Consider the following 17,951-nt stretch of genomic DNA (forward strand, 5'->3'; position numbering starts at 1 on the left):
TGAACAAGCCCAGAGTTGGGGATGGCTCTGCTGACAAGCTTTCAGGATACAATATAGGCCACGCTCTATGAAAGAGAGTCCACAGTACACCACTGCACTGAGATGGGTGATAATAGTTCACAGTTTGTAAATACAGGATAGTATGTGTTGGTATGAGGGTGGTTTGAAAAGTTCTCGAAATCACCACAAGGTCAGTGTTAGCGCAACAGGCTGTTCACGATATATTCATTGGACTGTTGCCTGTAAACATGTGCCACCTCAGTGTTCTTGGAAGAGAGCTGTGACAGTGACATGGTTCTGTTGTTGTTCCCCCGTAGTGATTTGCAAAGATGGAAAAAATCAAGACTTGAGCAGTGATTAAGTACTTCGTAAAGAAAGGTATGAAAGCAAAGGGCATTCATGCCGATTTCCAGAATACATTTTGGAACTCTGCTCCTTCATATTAAACTGTTGCCAAGTGGACAAATGAATTTATATTTGGTGGGGAGAACTTACATGATGATCCGCGCAGTGGTTGGACAAGATGTGTCATACTCCAGAAAACATTGCAAAAGAGCACAAAATGGTCAGGAAGGTTCAGTGAAAGTGTATGAAATTGCTCACACTTGCCTGGTGTGATCTGAAAGGGTATATCAAATTTTAACTGAAGAATTATAAATGAAAAATTATCTGCAAGATGGGCGCCACAACTCTTGATGCTGGATCAAAAACACCCACGCACGTGCCGTCACAACGGCAAAATTACAGGAACTAAGTTATGAATTGTTGCAACACTCACCTTATTCACCTGATATGGCTCCTTCAGACTTTCATCTCTTCATGAAACTGAAAATTTTTCTTGGTGGATGATGATTCACTTCAAATGAAGAATTGATAGCTGGAGTTGACAACTAAACTGCAGGCCTGGAGGAAACTTATTTTCGAGATGGGATCAAGACACTGGAACTTTGTTGGACAAAGGGCGTTAATCTACAAGGAGACTACATTGAACACTAAAAAAAGTTTCAGTGATGAAAGTACTTTTTTTCTATGTGAGTTCTGGCTTTCTCAGCGAATTTCATACACAAAGTCTTCACAGGTTGTCAGCTGAGTAGCATCGTCGTCTCGAAGCAACGTTTCGATGGAATGTGTCTCCATCATCTTCAGGGATATCGTCGGTCGTGGACTGATATCTCTGCTGGACCGCTCTCTGCTTCCTGCCGCCAGTCAATCACGTGCCTGCAGAATCGTCCGATGCACCTGGAGTGGCCAGTAGTGGGAGGGGACGCGTGTGTGGGATTGTCCTGGCGTCCGTCTCTGTCTGCTCTGTCCGTGGACCTTGAAGGTTGCCTCTCATCAATACTAGGTTCTGCCACAGCAGATTTGTTGGTCTCACCCAAGCATACATGCCTGATGTGTTCATTGCGGCGCTGTGAGATGCATCTCACAGCATCACAATGAACACATCAGGTATGTACGCTTGGGTCAGACCAACAAATCTGCTGTGGTGGAACATAGTATTGATGAGAAGTACACAAAGAAAATATGCAGTACAAACCGATTTTGGGTCTCAGTAATCAGAGGGACCATAGAAATACAGTTACACGACAACCTAATCAACTGCAACAGTAGCTACCATCTCAGCACAGCCTGGGAACCTGCAATCAGGAAAATCGGAGAAGAACGTTCCGTTCCACCAAGGGCCACAGATGGAGCAGACAGAGACAGACGCCAGGACATGAATCCTGCACACCAGTCCCCCCCGCCCCTCCCCAACCCCCCCCACCCCCCCCCCCCCACCCCCCCCCCCCCCCACCCCCCCACCGGCCGCTCCAGGCACATCGGGCATTTCCGCAGGTGCGTGATTGGCCGGTGGCAGAAAGCAGAGAGTGGTCGAGCAGAGATATCAGCCCGCGACCGATGATATCCCGACACTTTGCCTGAAGATGATAGCTACGCATTCCATCAAAACGTTGCTACAAGACGACAACGCTACTCAGCTGAAAACTCGTGAAGACTTCATATATATACTGTTTTGCTATTCTGTTCCGAGAACTTTTCAAACCACTATTGTATATAATACACACTGTGACCTAAGGAGCCATATTTTTTACCAACCATGGAATCCAGGAAAGAAGGTTCTCTATTTTTCTTCCTAGGTATCTTTGAGTAACTTTGATCACATCACTGAGGTAATGGCAATGCTGTTAAGACAGAAAGTACCATTTGCTAGAAACAACTTCCTCACCTCAATCAAATGGTATGTTTCATTATTGGAAGCCTCCAACCAACATCAGTCCATCACCTGCATCCTTTCATCACAACATATAATACATTAAATGTATTCTTAGTTGGTAATATGGATAGTTATCAGCTGTATAATGGAATTTGTTCAGGACCAGGACTTGAACCCAGATTTCCCACTTATCATGAGCAGCTGCTTTACCATCACACTCGAACCTGGATTTTGTGCTTATTGGAAACAGTTGTGTTAACACTAGGCTATTCAAGCATGCCTCCTGGTCAGACTCAAACTTCCTTATGTCATCAACCATGTGTCTACAGTCTGCACTATGCATCCATAATATACACTCCTGGAAATGGAAAAAAGAACACATTGACACCGGTGTGTCAGACCCACCATACTTGCTCCGGACACTGCGAGAGGGCTGTACAAGCAATGATCACACGCACGGCACAGCGGACACACCAGGAACCGCGGTGTTGGCCGTCGAATGGCGCTAGCTGCGCAGCATTTGTGCACCGCCGCCGTCAGTGTCAGCCAGTTTGCCGTGGCATACGGAGCTCCATCGCAGCCTCTAACACTGGTAGCATGCCGCGACAGCGTGGACGTGAACCGTATGTGCAGTTGACGGACTTTGAGTGAGGGCGTATAGTGGGCATGCGGGAGGCCGGGTGGACGTACCGCCGAATTGCTCAACACGTGGGGCGTGAGGTCTCCACAGTACATCGATGTTGTCGCCAGTGGTCGGCGGAAGGTGCACGTGCCCGTCGACCTGGGACCGGACCGCAGCGACGCACGGATGCACGCCAAGACCGTAGGATCCTACGCAGTGCCGTAGGGGACCGCACCGCCACTTCCCAGCAAATTAGGGACACTGTTGCTCCTGGGGTATCGGCGAGGACCATTCGCAACCGTCTCCATGAAGCTGGGCTACGGTCCCGCACACTGTTAGGCCGTCTTCCGCTCACGCCCCAACATCGTGCAGCCCGCCTCCAGTGGTGTCGCGACAGGCGTGAATGGAGGGACGAATGGAGACGTGTCGTCTTCAGCGATGAGAGTCGCTTCTGCCTTGGTGCCAATGATGGTCGTATGCGTGTTTGGCGCCGTGCAGGTGAGCGCCACAATCAGGACTGCATACGACCGAGGCACACAGGGCCAACACCCGGCATCATGGTGTGGGGAGCGATCTCCTACACTGGCCGTACACCACTGGTGATCGTCGAAGGGACACTGAATAGTGCACGGTACATCCAAACCGTCATCAAACCCATCGTTCTACCATTCCTAGACCAGCAAGGGAACTTGCTGTTCCAACAGGACAATGCACGTTCGCATGTATCCCGTGCCACCCAACGTGCTCTAGAAGGTGTAAGTCAACTACCCTGGCCAGCAAGATCTCCGGATCTGTCCCCCATTGAGCATGTTTGGGACTGGATGAAGCGTCGTCTCACGCGGTCTGCACGTCCAGCACGAACGCTGGTCCAACTGAGGCGCCAGGTGGAAATGGCATGGCAAGCCTTTCCACAGGACTACATCCAGCATCTCTACGATCGTCTCCATGGGAGAATAGCAGCCTGCATTGCTGCGAAAGGTGGATATACACTGTACTAGTGCCGACATTGCCTGTGTCTATGTGCCTGTGGTTCTGTCAGTGTGATCATGTGATGTATCTGACCCCAGGAATGTGTCAATATAGTTTCCCCTTCCTGGGACAATGAATTCACGGTGTTCTTATTTCAATTTCCAGGAGTGTATATTCCCATACTGGGGAGACAGTTTAATTGAAAGTTGCTTGCCCAGTGTCGGTAGATAAATACAATATTGTTGTGCTTGTGTTGTTCAAAAGTACAATGCAATGATCCTTCAAACATGCGTGCATGCTTTGTACTTCACAACTTCAAAAATGTTTCATGTATTTCAATAGTGGCTGTAGTTGCCGCAATGCCTATTCCTTTTGACATGCATGCATGTCCAAAGGAACATTGTATTGTACTTCCAAACAACACTGGCACTGCAATATCAAATTTATCCACTGACAGTGGGCAAATGACTTTCAGTTAAAATGTCTGCCCTGTACAGGAATATACATAATGGATATACCAGTGCAGGTTGCAGACATATGGCTGAAGATGTATCGAAAGTCAAGGCTGGCCATGAAGCATGTTCAGATAGCCTAATGGTAATGTGACTGCTCACGATAAGCAGGAAATCTGGGTTCGAGGCCTGGTCCAGCACAAATTTTCATTGTCATCATTCCATTATACAGTTGTCCTTATCACAACTGCGAATACATTTCATGTATTTCATAAACGGCTGCAATTGCCACAGTGCCTGTTCCTTCTGATATGTATGCGTTTCCTAAGGAAAATCGCATTGTACCGGGTGATCAGAAAGTCAGTATAAATTTGAAAACTGAATAAATCATGGAATAATGTAGATAGAGAGGTACAAATTGACACACATGCTTGGAATGACATGGGGTTTTATTAGAACCAAAAAATACAAAAGTTCAAAAAATGTCCAACAGATGGCGCTTCATCTGATCAGAATAGCAATAATTGGTATAACAAAGTAAGACAAAGCAAAGATGATGTTCTTTACAAGAAATGCTCAATATGTCCACCATCATTCCTCAGCAATAGCTGTAGTCGAGGAATAATGTTGTGAACAGCACTGTAAGGCATGTCCGGAGTTATGGTGAGGCATTGAGGTCGGATGTTGTCTTTCAGATGCTGGTCGATCACGATACACTTGCAACTTCAGGTAACCCCAAAGCCAATAATCGCACGGACTGAGGTCTGGGGACCTGGGAGGCCAAGCATGACGAAAGTGGCAGCTGAGCACACGATCATCACCAAACGACGCGCGCAAGAGATCTTTCACGCGTCTGATAATACAGCTTCCTAAAAGCGCCTTTTCAGGCAACGTCAACATGCTGTGACTGCTGGCGCATCTGATTCTCTCTCTCATTACAGCTCCTTTTATACGCGATTGTCATGCGCAGTCACTGACGCTTTGCTGTCCAGTGCCATCTGTTGGACATTTTGTGAGCTTTGTTTTTTTTTTTTTCTTGTTCTAATAAAACCCCATGTCATTCCAAGCATGTGTGTCAATTTTTACCTCTCTATCTACATTATTCCATGGTTTGTTAAGTTTTCAAATTTATACTGACTTTTTGATCACCCGTACTTCTGAACAACACAGGTACTGCTATATCATACAAAATATAAAGACAGAAGTTATCACAGAGACATACAGAAAGAAAATGACAGACCCACAAATCTTCCATATGCTGCTGATCACCTACATCTAGGCTCCAGACATGTCTCACTTTCTTAACAAGATTAACATCTATGGAAGAAAACCAGAAAAAAAGAGAGCTGTAAATCAACAACCCAAAGTCTCATTAAAGAATTACTGCCTGGTTGCCACCTGTCTTTTCCTTTACTCTGAACTGAGTACTGGAGTCTTGAGGTGCAGGTTGAAACTAGAAAAATGGTAAATTCTATCTGAAGGAGGAAATATCATATGCTAGTGTGAAGAAAATGAAACATGCAACACTAGCTGATGTGAAGAAAAAAAATGGAATAACCTTTCATAAACAAAGATCTATGGGTAACAAATGATAAGGTGGTTAATGTCAGCAAATGATATGCACACATAACACAACCCAGACGCAAAAAACAAAATAGCCATACAAATTAAAATCAAAACCAGATTAAATCTACTATGAAAGCCACTGTTCCTTCTTTTTTAAAAAAAAAAAAAAAATTATTTAATTTCATGTCTTGAGGCAAGTAAAGATCTTCCAAATGCAATGTTCATTTATTTACACTTATTCCTTATGAGGTCATTAAATTATAACTTTTTCAAACATTGTATTAATGTACAAAGTTCAATGCTTACTACTGTTTATATAAATACAGCTGTTTTGACCAATTACAGCCTCCATGATAAGGTAATTGTGTTAATGCTCAGTGACAAAGGTTAATACTATCCTCTAACTTGCGGTTTCCGCTAACTAAAACCAGTCATTTCATATGCTACTGTTACTGTTTTTTACAAGAATTTACATCTTATAATAGCTTGCCGTTTCTGCTGTCAGGAACAACTTGGTTTCATAGCTGGGACTAAAACATTCTTAGAATTCTTTCAGTATAGACAGACATTTATTTATAAGTAATGATTTTAATTCTGTTCTAAAAGAACCCAAACAATATGATCTTAGGGATTCTGGTATTTTGTTGTAGCACACTGAGCCATTAATATGCTGGGGTCTATCAGTTTAAATTTGGTTCTCTGCTTGAAATAACTATGCTTATTTCTTATGTTTTACATGTAGTAACCCATTGGTTTCTACACATACTGCCAACAGCAGACATAAGTTGGGGCACTATGGCAAGCATATTGGACACCGACATTCAAACAATGCACTCACAACTACCTGAGATGGCTACAAGGGCCGGCTTGATCACTGACCGATCACTAAGTCCACTGTGCACGTGCAGCACTATATCAACAAGACCTGACATGGATAAAAGAATACAACGATGGTAGAACTTTTGCTCAGGATGAAATGATAATCAAATCAAGACCCTACACTGCTGACAGGCGTTGATATACATTAACGGGGACAGCTGAAAATGTGTGCCCCGATGGGGGCTCGAACCCGGGATCTCCTGCTTACATGGCAGACACTCTATCCATCTGAGCCACCCAGGGCACAGAGGATAGTGCGACTGCAGGGACTTACCCCTTGCACGCTCTCCTTAAGACCCACATTCCCAACTTAATGTCCACACACTGCATTCGTAGTGCCCCTGCCCATTACACTCATTACTCACGGCAAACAATCTTACCAAGTCACTGATGGTATCTGTTCTTTTGGACATGTCCAGATTAAATCTACTTCACATGTCCGAAAGGACAGATAATATCTTCATATAGTTAAGGCTTAACATCACTGAGAGTGGTTAGACTGAATTTCTCTTAAAGACACAATGAAGCCGTCCAGTCAGATTTGGCACTGTGGCGACTTGAAGGTCACTATTAATGCACAGGCAGTCATAGTCACTTAGCCCCTGCCTCACCTGGAAGAGTTTCTCATAAAATTGGCTGAAGGCCAATTCTTTTTGAAAATTGATTTAGCCAAATCCTACATTTAGATTCAACTGGCCAAGGCATCAAAACAGTTGCTTCTATCTGCCTCTATCAGTATCAGTGGCTAATGTTTTGGGTTGCTGGGGCGCCTGCAATCTTTCAATGTGTTTTACAACAGGTTACAATGGATCTCTGTCATTGCATTAAATATCCTGATGATACTGCCATGACAGGTGCTACAGAGGAGAGTCACCCACATAACCTCCTTTCTTTGTTACCTATTCTGAAGGCCGCAGGCCTAGAACGTAATCTGACTAAGTCTCATTTTTTCTAGCCTTACATTGTTTATTTGGGTCATGAAGTTTCCTGGCAAGGCATGCACTGCTTGGAACAACATATCGTCATCATTATGGCTTTGCCCCAGCCACCTGATCTATGAGAAATTCAGGCATTCTTTGCCACAGTGACACACTATCACAAGTTTATTCCCTGAGCAGCTACTATCACCCATCCCTTCCACCTGTTGCTTTGGAAAAGTGCTCCTGTTGTTTGGTCAGCAGCCTGTGACCATGCTTTTGTGCAGCTTAAGGATTGTCTTCACTCTGCATCCTATTTTGCAATATTTCAACCCAGCAAGCATCTGGTCCTGGCCACAGACACACCTTTCCTAATGCACAGGCAGTCATAGTCACTTACCTCTGCATCACCTGTAAGAGTTGCTCATAAAATTGGCTGAAGGCCAATTCTTTTTGAAAACTGACTTAGCCAAATCCTACATTCAGATTCAACTGGCCAAGGCATCAAAACAGTCTGTCGCCATTCAGATGGCTCCACATGGTCTATTGCTTTTGCATCAAAAGCACTCAACTTGGCTCAGCAACATTATTCTCAATTGTAAAAAGAACCTCTTGCTAATGTCCATGTCTCAAAAAAATTTCAAGTGTTCTTGTATGGCGCAAAATTTAATTACTGACCATAAGCCCTTGGTTTTCTTGTTTAGCCCATTGCATCCTTACTAGACAAAGCCAATCATCATCTTCAGTGTTGGGCTCTGTTCTTGTCCCAGTACAACCCATGTCACAACATGCTAATGCAGATATTCTGTACCAGCTATCCATGGGTCCTGACCTCTCATTCAATAAGGAGAAACTACTTTGCTTTCAACTGAATAGAGAGGCGAGGTGGATGGCTTCCCTATCACCAGATCCTGTATTGCCTCTGCTGTGGCAGCAGATCTGGTGCTCCAGCAGGCCATGCACACGATGCAACATGGTTGGCCCAACTGTCTGTTCTGCCAGCCATCAGAACTGCTTTACTTTTTATGCACTGCGCCACTGCCTCTCCCTCTTGGACAGGGATATTCCACTGTCAACAGAAGGAATTACACCCAGTGTTGTGGTTCCAGTGGCTCTGTAGCAGGAGGTCCTCTGCTTATTACATCAGTCACTCAGGGATCTCTTGCATTAAACTGTTGGTGTTCCACCATGTGTTTTGGCTGGGCATCGAATGGGAGACAGAACACCTTGTCGCGGCGTGCTACACTTTTTATTTGCCATGGTCGGCCCCTACACAGCCTTGGGAAAGAGTCCACATTGCTGATTATTGGCAATTAATGCTTTTTCTAATTTTCCTTATGTCATTTATTGTCCATCTGTGACAGCAGATGTAACTGTCAAGTCCGTGTCAAAGACATTCTCCACAGAAGGCTTACCTTGCACCCTGGTTTTGAACAATGGACTTTCGTACACACAATGGCATTTGTCATGTCACAGTGCCTCCCTTGCATCTGCAGTTGAACGGTGAGGTGTAGTGGCTTGTAAGAATGTTTCAAACATAGGTTTGCAAGTACATAGAAGATTTCCCAGCTAAGGAGGCTCTCACACTAAATAAATCTCTTACAGAACAATCCCAACTGGAGCCAAGAGTCCCACCAAGCTTCTGTACAGCCATCAGCCACAGACACTGCCCAACCTCTTGCTGCTGGGCAGCTTCCACTACTGGCACTGGTTTTGTCAACATTCACACCCAGCACCCCAGTCTGGGCCAGGATGTTTGGACGGTGTCCTCATTGGATCCCTGCAATTGTACTCAGCCAGCATGGGCCCTGTGTCTTTATGATTTGCACCAAAGATCAACACACAGCATACCAGGGAACCAGTTGCATCCCAGAATGGGCACAGGACCCCCTGCTTGGGCTGTGGGCCAAATGCCTCATTCTTCATTGACCCTGGCCACTCCACAGGTTTACAGGCCTAGTCGTTGTCGTCATCCCCCCCCCCCCCCCCTCCAGGTTTACTTCCTGCAACTGTTACTAGCACCTCCCACTAGGCTGAGCAGGTGCCACCATCAGCAGGGAAGGAAGCCAGGTCTCCATTGCCAGAGCCACTGTCACAGGTCCTGACCTCTGGTCACCTTGGGGTCTGCGAGTGGTGAGGGTGCCCTCATTCCAATCACTTTAATCTGTGTGGGCCCAGTCCGGTTGGAACAGGAACTTCTTGTGCCTTGGGCTGCTGCTCCCTTCATCGCCACAGACATCTTGTCAGTCATAGCATCATGGACGAGTGCCCACCAACATTCCAAGGGTACGTCCACAACTACCTGAGGCGGCCTCAGGGGGCAGCCTGGTCCCCAACTGTCGTCACCACATCTGCCATGTGTGTGTGCAGCACATCAACCTGACATGGATAGTATCTCTATAACAGCATGCATGAGCCCCAACTTATTAAATGGGTTTGACATGTGTAAACTACTTTCAGTGTGTTCTTGCTGATGTCACTCAATGACCCAACAAACTGTGTCTCTTTTACGACCAAGTTTTTCCTTGTGTTTCGGCTAGAACAGTAGAAGGGATACTCATAAAGTTTTAATTATCACCTCATAATATTAAGGTTACAAAATTTATTTATTTATTTTTGCTGGACATATCTGCACCTCTGGTGCACATTGTAATTGTGTGCAGTACCATAGCACACCACTAGAGGAGCTACAAGAAAATGGATCAGCACATTAATAAATTGAAGTATCATGTAGCAATTCATTTTTGGCAGCAGCGAATATGTTACAGCAGTGTCAGGCCAATACAAATACTTCTTTAGGCTTATCACTTTGTTTCAAGTAGTATATATTATTTTAATATCAAACATTACTGCACTTAAAAACCTTCAGGTATCTTACATACATAATTAGTGCTTAGAAATTAAAAACTGTGTGATCCTGGTGGGAGAATTTGCAAAGCTATTAATCCTTACTTTCAAGAAACATTTTCTGTCATACTTGGTACCTTTCTGTAAATTGTGGTACATCAACAACAGCCTGCACTTCCATACCCTCAGCTTTTTCTTCCTGTGCATCCCTTGTAGGTCTCACATCTGCATCATCTGGTTTTGCTGCACCTTCAAAATCAATATTTGCTGCAAAGATTACATTACTGGAACACACACACACACACACACACACACACACACACACACACACACACACACACAGAGAGAGAGAGAGAGAGAGAGAGAGAGAGAGAGAGAATGCCAGTTGCAATATTTGACTAACATAGATTTTTAAGATCATAACTTTAAATTGAAATGCTTCCAGATTTTATGTAACAAACCAAAATTATAACAAAGAAGTGAAACAAACTCAACTTACTACCCCAATACCTATTACACAATGAAAACTATGAACAATTTTTACCTGGGACTGGTTCATCATAGGTGATTGGCACCTGAAGTGATTTTTCTTCCCTGTCACAAAAAAAAGACTGTTAACAAAATACGACACTGGATGATGATATAATAATACAGAGAACTTAAATGAAACATTGAAGCTGAAGGCGACCTGGAATTGAGGCTTATACTCCAATTTTCAATAGGAACTGCTCTATCATATGATCCACCCATGCATGTCTCATAAATCATAGCATAAAACTGCTCTGCTTCTCTCCTAGTTTCCAAAATTCTACATGACACCTGCTAATTTCCGCATCACTGAATAACATGGAAAGAAGGTCATGGTCATATCATGTGTAATATCTTTTTTATATGTTAATTGGTTCATTATGATTAGTGTTTTACTTTACTTTGTAATATATCATTTCTCACTAGGCTTTTTTTTAATCAGCTCTTTCATGTAAAAAGTGTGTGTGTGTGTGTGTGTGTGTGTGTGTGTGTGTGTGTGTGTGTGTAAATAATTAATTTTTTCGAGCTAAGCCTATATGAACTCAGCAGTTGGGCATGTACTAAAATGAGACTCAAGACAACAGCAACAACGTGGAACTTATACTGACTCTCTACCTTTAGAAAACAAATTGAGAGTTTTAATATCTTATTAACACTGAGGTTATTAGAGACTGAGCACTAGCTCAATTGGAGAAAGATGGGAGAAGAACCATTGTGGCTTCACCTTAAATGATTTACAGAAATCACGGAAAACCTAAATCAAGCTGGCTGTACTACTGCAATTTTAACTTTCCTCCTCCCAAAAGTAAATCTACTTCCTTCACGTCACTCAATTATCTACCTTTTTCAAAAGCATTCAACCATTCTATCCCTCCAGGTATGTGTCATATGCATAATTAAAGCTTAACCCGTCAGTACACGCAGGTGGTCAGTCAGGAGACAGTGATTGTGGTGCTGACAGTGATGTGTTTGTCGGTAAAGATGCAACAGTATGGATCTCACGTGCTCCGCCAAAGAACTCCCGCACACGTTGTCATAACATCATAACTCATTTACCAAGTGTGAAAGGTGCTGTGAAAAGTGCTACAAATCCTCTACAGTGCTGGGAACTGTTTTCTGATGAAAACATTATACACATACTCATTGACTGTACTAATAGGTACATTCAAAGTATCCAGGGAAACTTTTCAAGGGAGAGAGATGCATAACAAACTAATAAAGCTGAAATAAAGGCCTTATTGGGGTTATTGTACTATGCTGGTGTAATGTGTGCCCATCGACTAAGTCTACAAGATTTGTGGCGAACAGATGGCACAGGAGTTGAAATATTTCATCTCACAATGGGCATAAACAGATTTCGTTTTGTCCTTCGATGCCTCAGATTCGACGATAAACAAACGAGAATGGAAAGGGAGAAAACAGATCACATGGCAGCAATAAGACAGGTGTTCAGTCTAATTGTTGAAAACTTTCAGAAGGCTTATACAGTTTCTGAATACGTGACAGTTGACGAAAAACTTGAAGCACTCCGTGGAAGATGCAGATTCCGACTGTACATGCCAAATAAGTCCAACAAGTATGGAGTAAAGATTTTTGCAGCAGTGGATACCAGAATGTTTTACACATTCAACATGGAGATGTATGTTGGGCAACAGCCTGAAGGCACTTACAGACAGGACAACAGACCAGTTGAACTTGTTCAGAGACTTTGCCAACCTATCCTGAATACAGGCAGCAACATAACTTGCGACAATTATTTTACAAGTTATGAGCTTGCAAACACATTGATTATGAAGAAGACGACCATCGTTGTTACCCTGAGGAAGAACCAGAGATAAGTCCCAAGGGGATTTATTAACACTAAAAACTGACAAGAAAAGTCATCTATGTTTGGGTTTCAGAAAAATTGAACCTTAGTCTCTTATGTGCCAAAATGAAATAGAGTGGTATTACTACTGTCAACGATGCACCACAATGGAAATATTGACTGAAATACAGGAAATGATAAAAAACCAGAAATTATCACTTTCTATAACCTTACTAAGGGTGGAGTTGACGTTGTAGACGGAATGAGTGCAACATATAATGCAGCTAGAAACACAAGAAGATGGCCAATGGTTGTTTTTTACAGCATCATGAACACAGCTGCGATAAATGCTGCTATTATTTTCAACTCAAATCAGACAGAACAACTGCGAAGAGGAGAGTTTTTAAGGCAGCTTTCTTTTGCACTTCTGCATGATCATCTTCAGCAAACAGTAATGTCAAAAATATTGCCAAGGAAGATAACTGAGAGAATTGGAGAGCTTTGCAGTGTGAAAATTTCTGAAGTGGAATCAACTGCGACTTCATGAGGACAGCATGTGGACTGCAGAAGCAAAAACAGAAAAACAAGATATATTTGTAAGAACTGCAAGAAATACATTTGCCTTGAACATTCTGTTACTGTGTACCAAGACTGTATCGACAAAATATCTGATTGAATACATGCATTATTTTGATAACAACTAAATTTTATGTATCTCCATATGTGTAAATATTTTCGACCAAAATACTAAATTTATCCCTTACATATATTTACTAAACTGATATTTAACGATATTACTTCATTTAATAACGCTTCCCTCCATAATATACATCTAAATGAAAATTCAGAAAGATAGAAACTGCAAGGGTCTGTGAGACCAGCTGCATGTACTGCTGACCTGTTTTCAGGTGCGTGCACCGCCGAGTTAAACCTGCCACTGCCTGTACCATATTTTCCCAATTTCTACAAAGGATCTCTTCCTGATCTCTGTAAGCCCAGCCAACCTTCAAGAAAGCTTACAAAGGAAAGTGTTTCAGTCATAATCAGATGCAGTTTCAAAATAAAATCTCTCAGTTCAATAGTGGAGTGTGCACTGGCATAAAAATTGCATTTCAGACAAAAATTGAATGCTGAAGTGTGATACAGCAGTCAGCGGTAGAGGCAGATTTCAAGAATATGATGCGGGTAGTAGCAGACTTAAACTCTGGCTTGTTCCACAGGACAATGTTGGATAGCCAAGATCATAGAGCACTGTAAACAAATTGCCAATGTTAGTATTAAAGTCCAGAGTCTTGCTTTCAATCTTGTTTTGGCAAAAAGTTTCATTCAGCACAGATATCAGCCCTGTTGACAGGACATTTTGACTATTTGTTCAATCCTAGTATTCGGGCAAACCATTTTAATAATACTTCCCACTGGGGTTAGTCCTACAGAATCTAGCAACATGCCTCCACTAGAACTGCAAAAGTAGTACATTATTTTGCAACAGTTTAAAATTTTAAAGCCAGATTGTTAGCCAATGACAAGACATAACCGTCTCATCTCCACTTTAAAATTACATCAGATTTATGATCTTATGTACTTCTCACACTGTTTGTTTCCAAAAGCCATTTGTATTTCTGTTTGAATCATCTTGTAAATTATTGCACACCTCCCTCTTGCATTTTACTCTTCTGCACTGCAGCAACAACATAGCTTATATATTGTTTGTTGGGGACATTATACTATGGTCCCTGAAAAGCATTCCATATTTGCCATACACATCCAACATAGCCGCATTTCACACATCTGTTCATATTATTTTACCTTAACTTTGTTCCATGTGTACTTAGTTTGTTGATAATTCTTATGCATTTCCATCACACAATTACTAATTGTTGAAGAATAATCTTCTACATTTCCACCACACAATTGCTAATTGTTGAAGAGTAAGTAACACCTTAATGGTGAACTGCAGCCACAATTTGTGCTTCTGCATTCTCCAGTAATTTTCCCTCACAATGTTGTGTCACCTTTTACTCAAAGTTCTTTAGGTTAACAGTGTATGTCCCTCACTTGTCTCCCATAAACCACGGACCTTGCCAAGGTGAGGTGGCTTCCATGCCTCAATGATACAGATAGCCAAACCCTAGGTGCAACCACAATGGAGAGGCATCTGTGCAGAGGCCACACCAACCAACGTTTCCTACAGAGGGACAGCAGCCTTTTCAGTAGTTGCTGATGAATGACTGATCTAGCCTTGTAACATGGCCTTGCTGTACTGGTATTGCAAATGGCAAAAGCATGGGAAAGCTACAGCTTTTCCTGAAAGCATGCACCTCTTTTACATAGTCAAATGAAGATGCCATCTTCTTGGATAAAAACATTACAGCAGTAAAATAGTTCACCACTCGAATCTACTGGTGGGAAGTATTTAGGAAAATGTTGTCATAAGAAAAAACCAAAACTAACATTCTGAAGGATAGAAATTGGAATGTTAGAGACTGTAATTGGATAAGTAGGTTAGACAATTTAAAGAAGGAAATGGATATGTTGAAATTAGTTATAGTGGGCAATAATGAGGTACGATGACATGAAGAAACGGACGTCTGGTCAGGTGAGTAAAAGATTGTAAATACAAACTTACATAGGGGCAATGAATAAGAAAATAGAAATACTGATAAGCTATTGTGAGCAGCATAGTGAACGAATTATCGTAGCCAATACAGACATGAAGCTAACTCCCACCACAGTAGTACAAGTTTATATGCCAACTAACTTTGCCAATGATAAAAAAGTTGATACAGTGTATGATGAGAAAATAGAAATTGTCTGGTAGTTAACAGAGATTAAAATGTAATTGTAATGGGGGACTGGAAATCAACAGAAGGAAAAGGAGGAGAAGGAAAAACAGCAGGAGAACCTGGACTGGGTGGAAGGAATGAAAGCAGAAGCTGCCTGGTAAAATTCTGCACAGAGCATAATTTAATCAGTGCTCACAACTCGTTTAACAAACAAGTATGAGTGTTGTATAATGTAAGAGGGCTGGAGAATCTGGAAGGTTTTTGACTGATTATAGTGGTAACACAGAAAATTCGAAACCAGAGTTTATACTGTGAGACATTTCCAGGGGCAGATTTAGACTCTGAGCATACTTTATTAATCATGAGCTGCAGATTAAAACTAAAACAACTGTAAAAAAGGTGGAAATTAACGAGATTGGACCTAGGTTAACTGAAGGAACCACTTGTTGTTGATAGCTTTAGAGGCACCATTAGGCAACATTGGACTGAAACATGGAAAAGGAATACAATAAAAGATTAATGGATAGCTTTTAGAGATGAAATAGTGAAGGCAGCAGAGGGTCATATAGATAAAAAGACATGGCCTGGTAGAAATCCCTGGTCAACACAGGAGATATTGAGTTCACCTGATGAAAGAAGACACTGTAAAAATGCAACAAATGAAAAAGGTGAAAATGAGATTGAAAGAAAGTGCAGAAAGGCAAAGCACGAGTGGCAAGACTCCAGAAGCACACATAACTGTGGGAAAAAGAGATGCTGCTTATAGGAAAACTAAAGAGACCTCTAGAGAAAAGAGTAGCATCTGCATGACGATCACGAGATCATTTGGCAAGCCAGTACTATGCAAAGTGGGGAAAGCTGAAAGGTGGAAGGAATACATAGAAAGGCAATATTATACAAAGAGGAAGTAAATGAGGATGAGATGGCAGATATGATACTGTGAGAACAATTTGACAGAACACTGATTGATCTAAGGCAAAGAAAGCATCTGGAATACACATCTCCTCAGGATTATTGATATCCTTGAGTAAGTCAGCTATCATAAAACTATTCCACTTTGTGTGCAAGACCTATGAGACAGGTGAAATACCCTCAGATTTCAAAAAGACTGTAATAATTCCAGTTCCATGGAAGGCAAGTGCAGATATTTGAGAATACTACCAAATCATCAGTTTAATAAGTCATCATTGCAAAAAACTGGCCCAAATTATATATTCAGGGTTGCCACAAGTTTCCCCAAGTGAAATTCTCTGATATTTCCCTGATTTTCAGACAAGTTTTAGCATTTTTCCCTGACAAATTTTGAGATCTCAAGGGTAAGTAAAGGCATAAGCTGACAAAAAAATGTAAGGTCTTCTGTATTTCTCCCCTGTGTGAGCAATAATCTTAAGTACTAATATCAACATCTTTTGTAATAAATTGTTTTTAGATGGAGAAGGCAATCAAAATGGTGTATGTGTTTCATTAAAACCATTGTTGTTATTTTATTGCAATAAAACGAAATACATTTGGTGACAAAAATACGCATAACCTTTGAGTCACAAGACAGATTTAAAAAGCTTCACTGATTTCTGAAATAACCTCAGAAAAAGGTAGATCTCTCTAAAGAAGTGTATAAGGCAGGGAAGAGTTGTGTAAACGAACACTATTGGTGACCACCAATAAAATGTTGGGTCTAAAACTTTCTAATATGTAAATCATTTTCAGATTGCCAACATGTACTAGAATAAATAAAATGTCTATAAAATGCTGCACTGTACAATGTAATTGCAGTGAGACAGTCACAATTCCTGAAATCCACTGCCTGTGGCCTCTGGCCTGCCAAGGAGAACTGCAGTCCTGGGTCGTTGGATAAACCACAAAAATCCACCGAATTATGTCACATACAGAGTCAGATCCAGACCATGGGCAGATCGGTGAGTGTAGATACAACAGGCAGGTCTTGCACATTAGTGGGAAATGATGGGCTTCACATTGGCAGGCCCAAGCCATTAGAGACACCCACAGAAATGGCTTGCGGTTTTGGCCCATCAGGGAAGTCCACTCTTGTGACCAGCTATTCATGTGTCACAGACACCATGTTGATGAAATGAGATCCATGCAACAGATAACTTGCACACTTACTCTGAGAATCAATACTAAAGAGGATACATAGCAACTCACTGTAAAGATGGTCGCTGAGCTGCAGACAGTCACGTAGAAAAGACAATCACACAATCACAACTAAATTTTTGGCCATTGTCTTTGTCAGAAAATTAGAGCACACACACACATTCACACAATCACTCAGACACAACTGATGCACACATGACCGCCGTCTCCAGCCACTGCATCAACAACCTCTGAGAATCAGATCCAAACAAACC

At 42.1% G+C, this 17,951-nt stretch overlaps 1 protein-coding gene across 1 annotated transcript in view; it reads right to left on the bottom strand.

The window, feature by feature from the left end:
* Positions 1–17,951, bottom strand: part of LOC124556863 — a 124,106-nt gene that overhangs the window by 36,093 nt on the left and 70,062 nt on the right. The window contains exons 4-5 of the mRNA XM_047130887.1: positions 11,012–11,061; positions 10,605–10,716 (exon numbers count right to left, since the gene is read on the bottom strand). Coding sequence (XP_046986843.1) covers positions 10,605–10,716; positions 11,012–11,061 — 162 coding nt within the window. The remainder of the gene's footprint in view (positions 1–10,604; positions 10,717–11,011; positions 11,062–17,951) is intronic.

Source organism: Schistocerca americana, chromosome X, assembly GCF_021461395.2.
Source record: "Schistocerca americana isolate TAMUIC-IGC-003095 chromosome X, iqSchAmer2.1, whole genome shotgun sequence".
In the NCBI taxonomy this organism is placed as follows: Eukaryota; Metazoa; Arthropoda; class Insecta; order Orthoptera; family Acrididae; genus Schistocerca; species Schistocerca americana.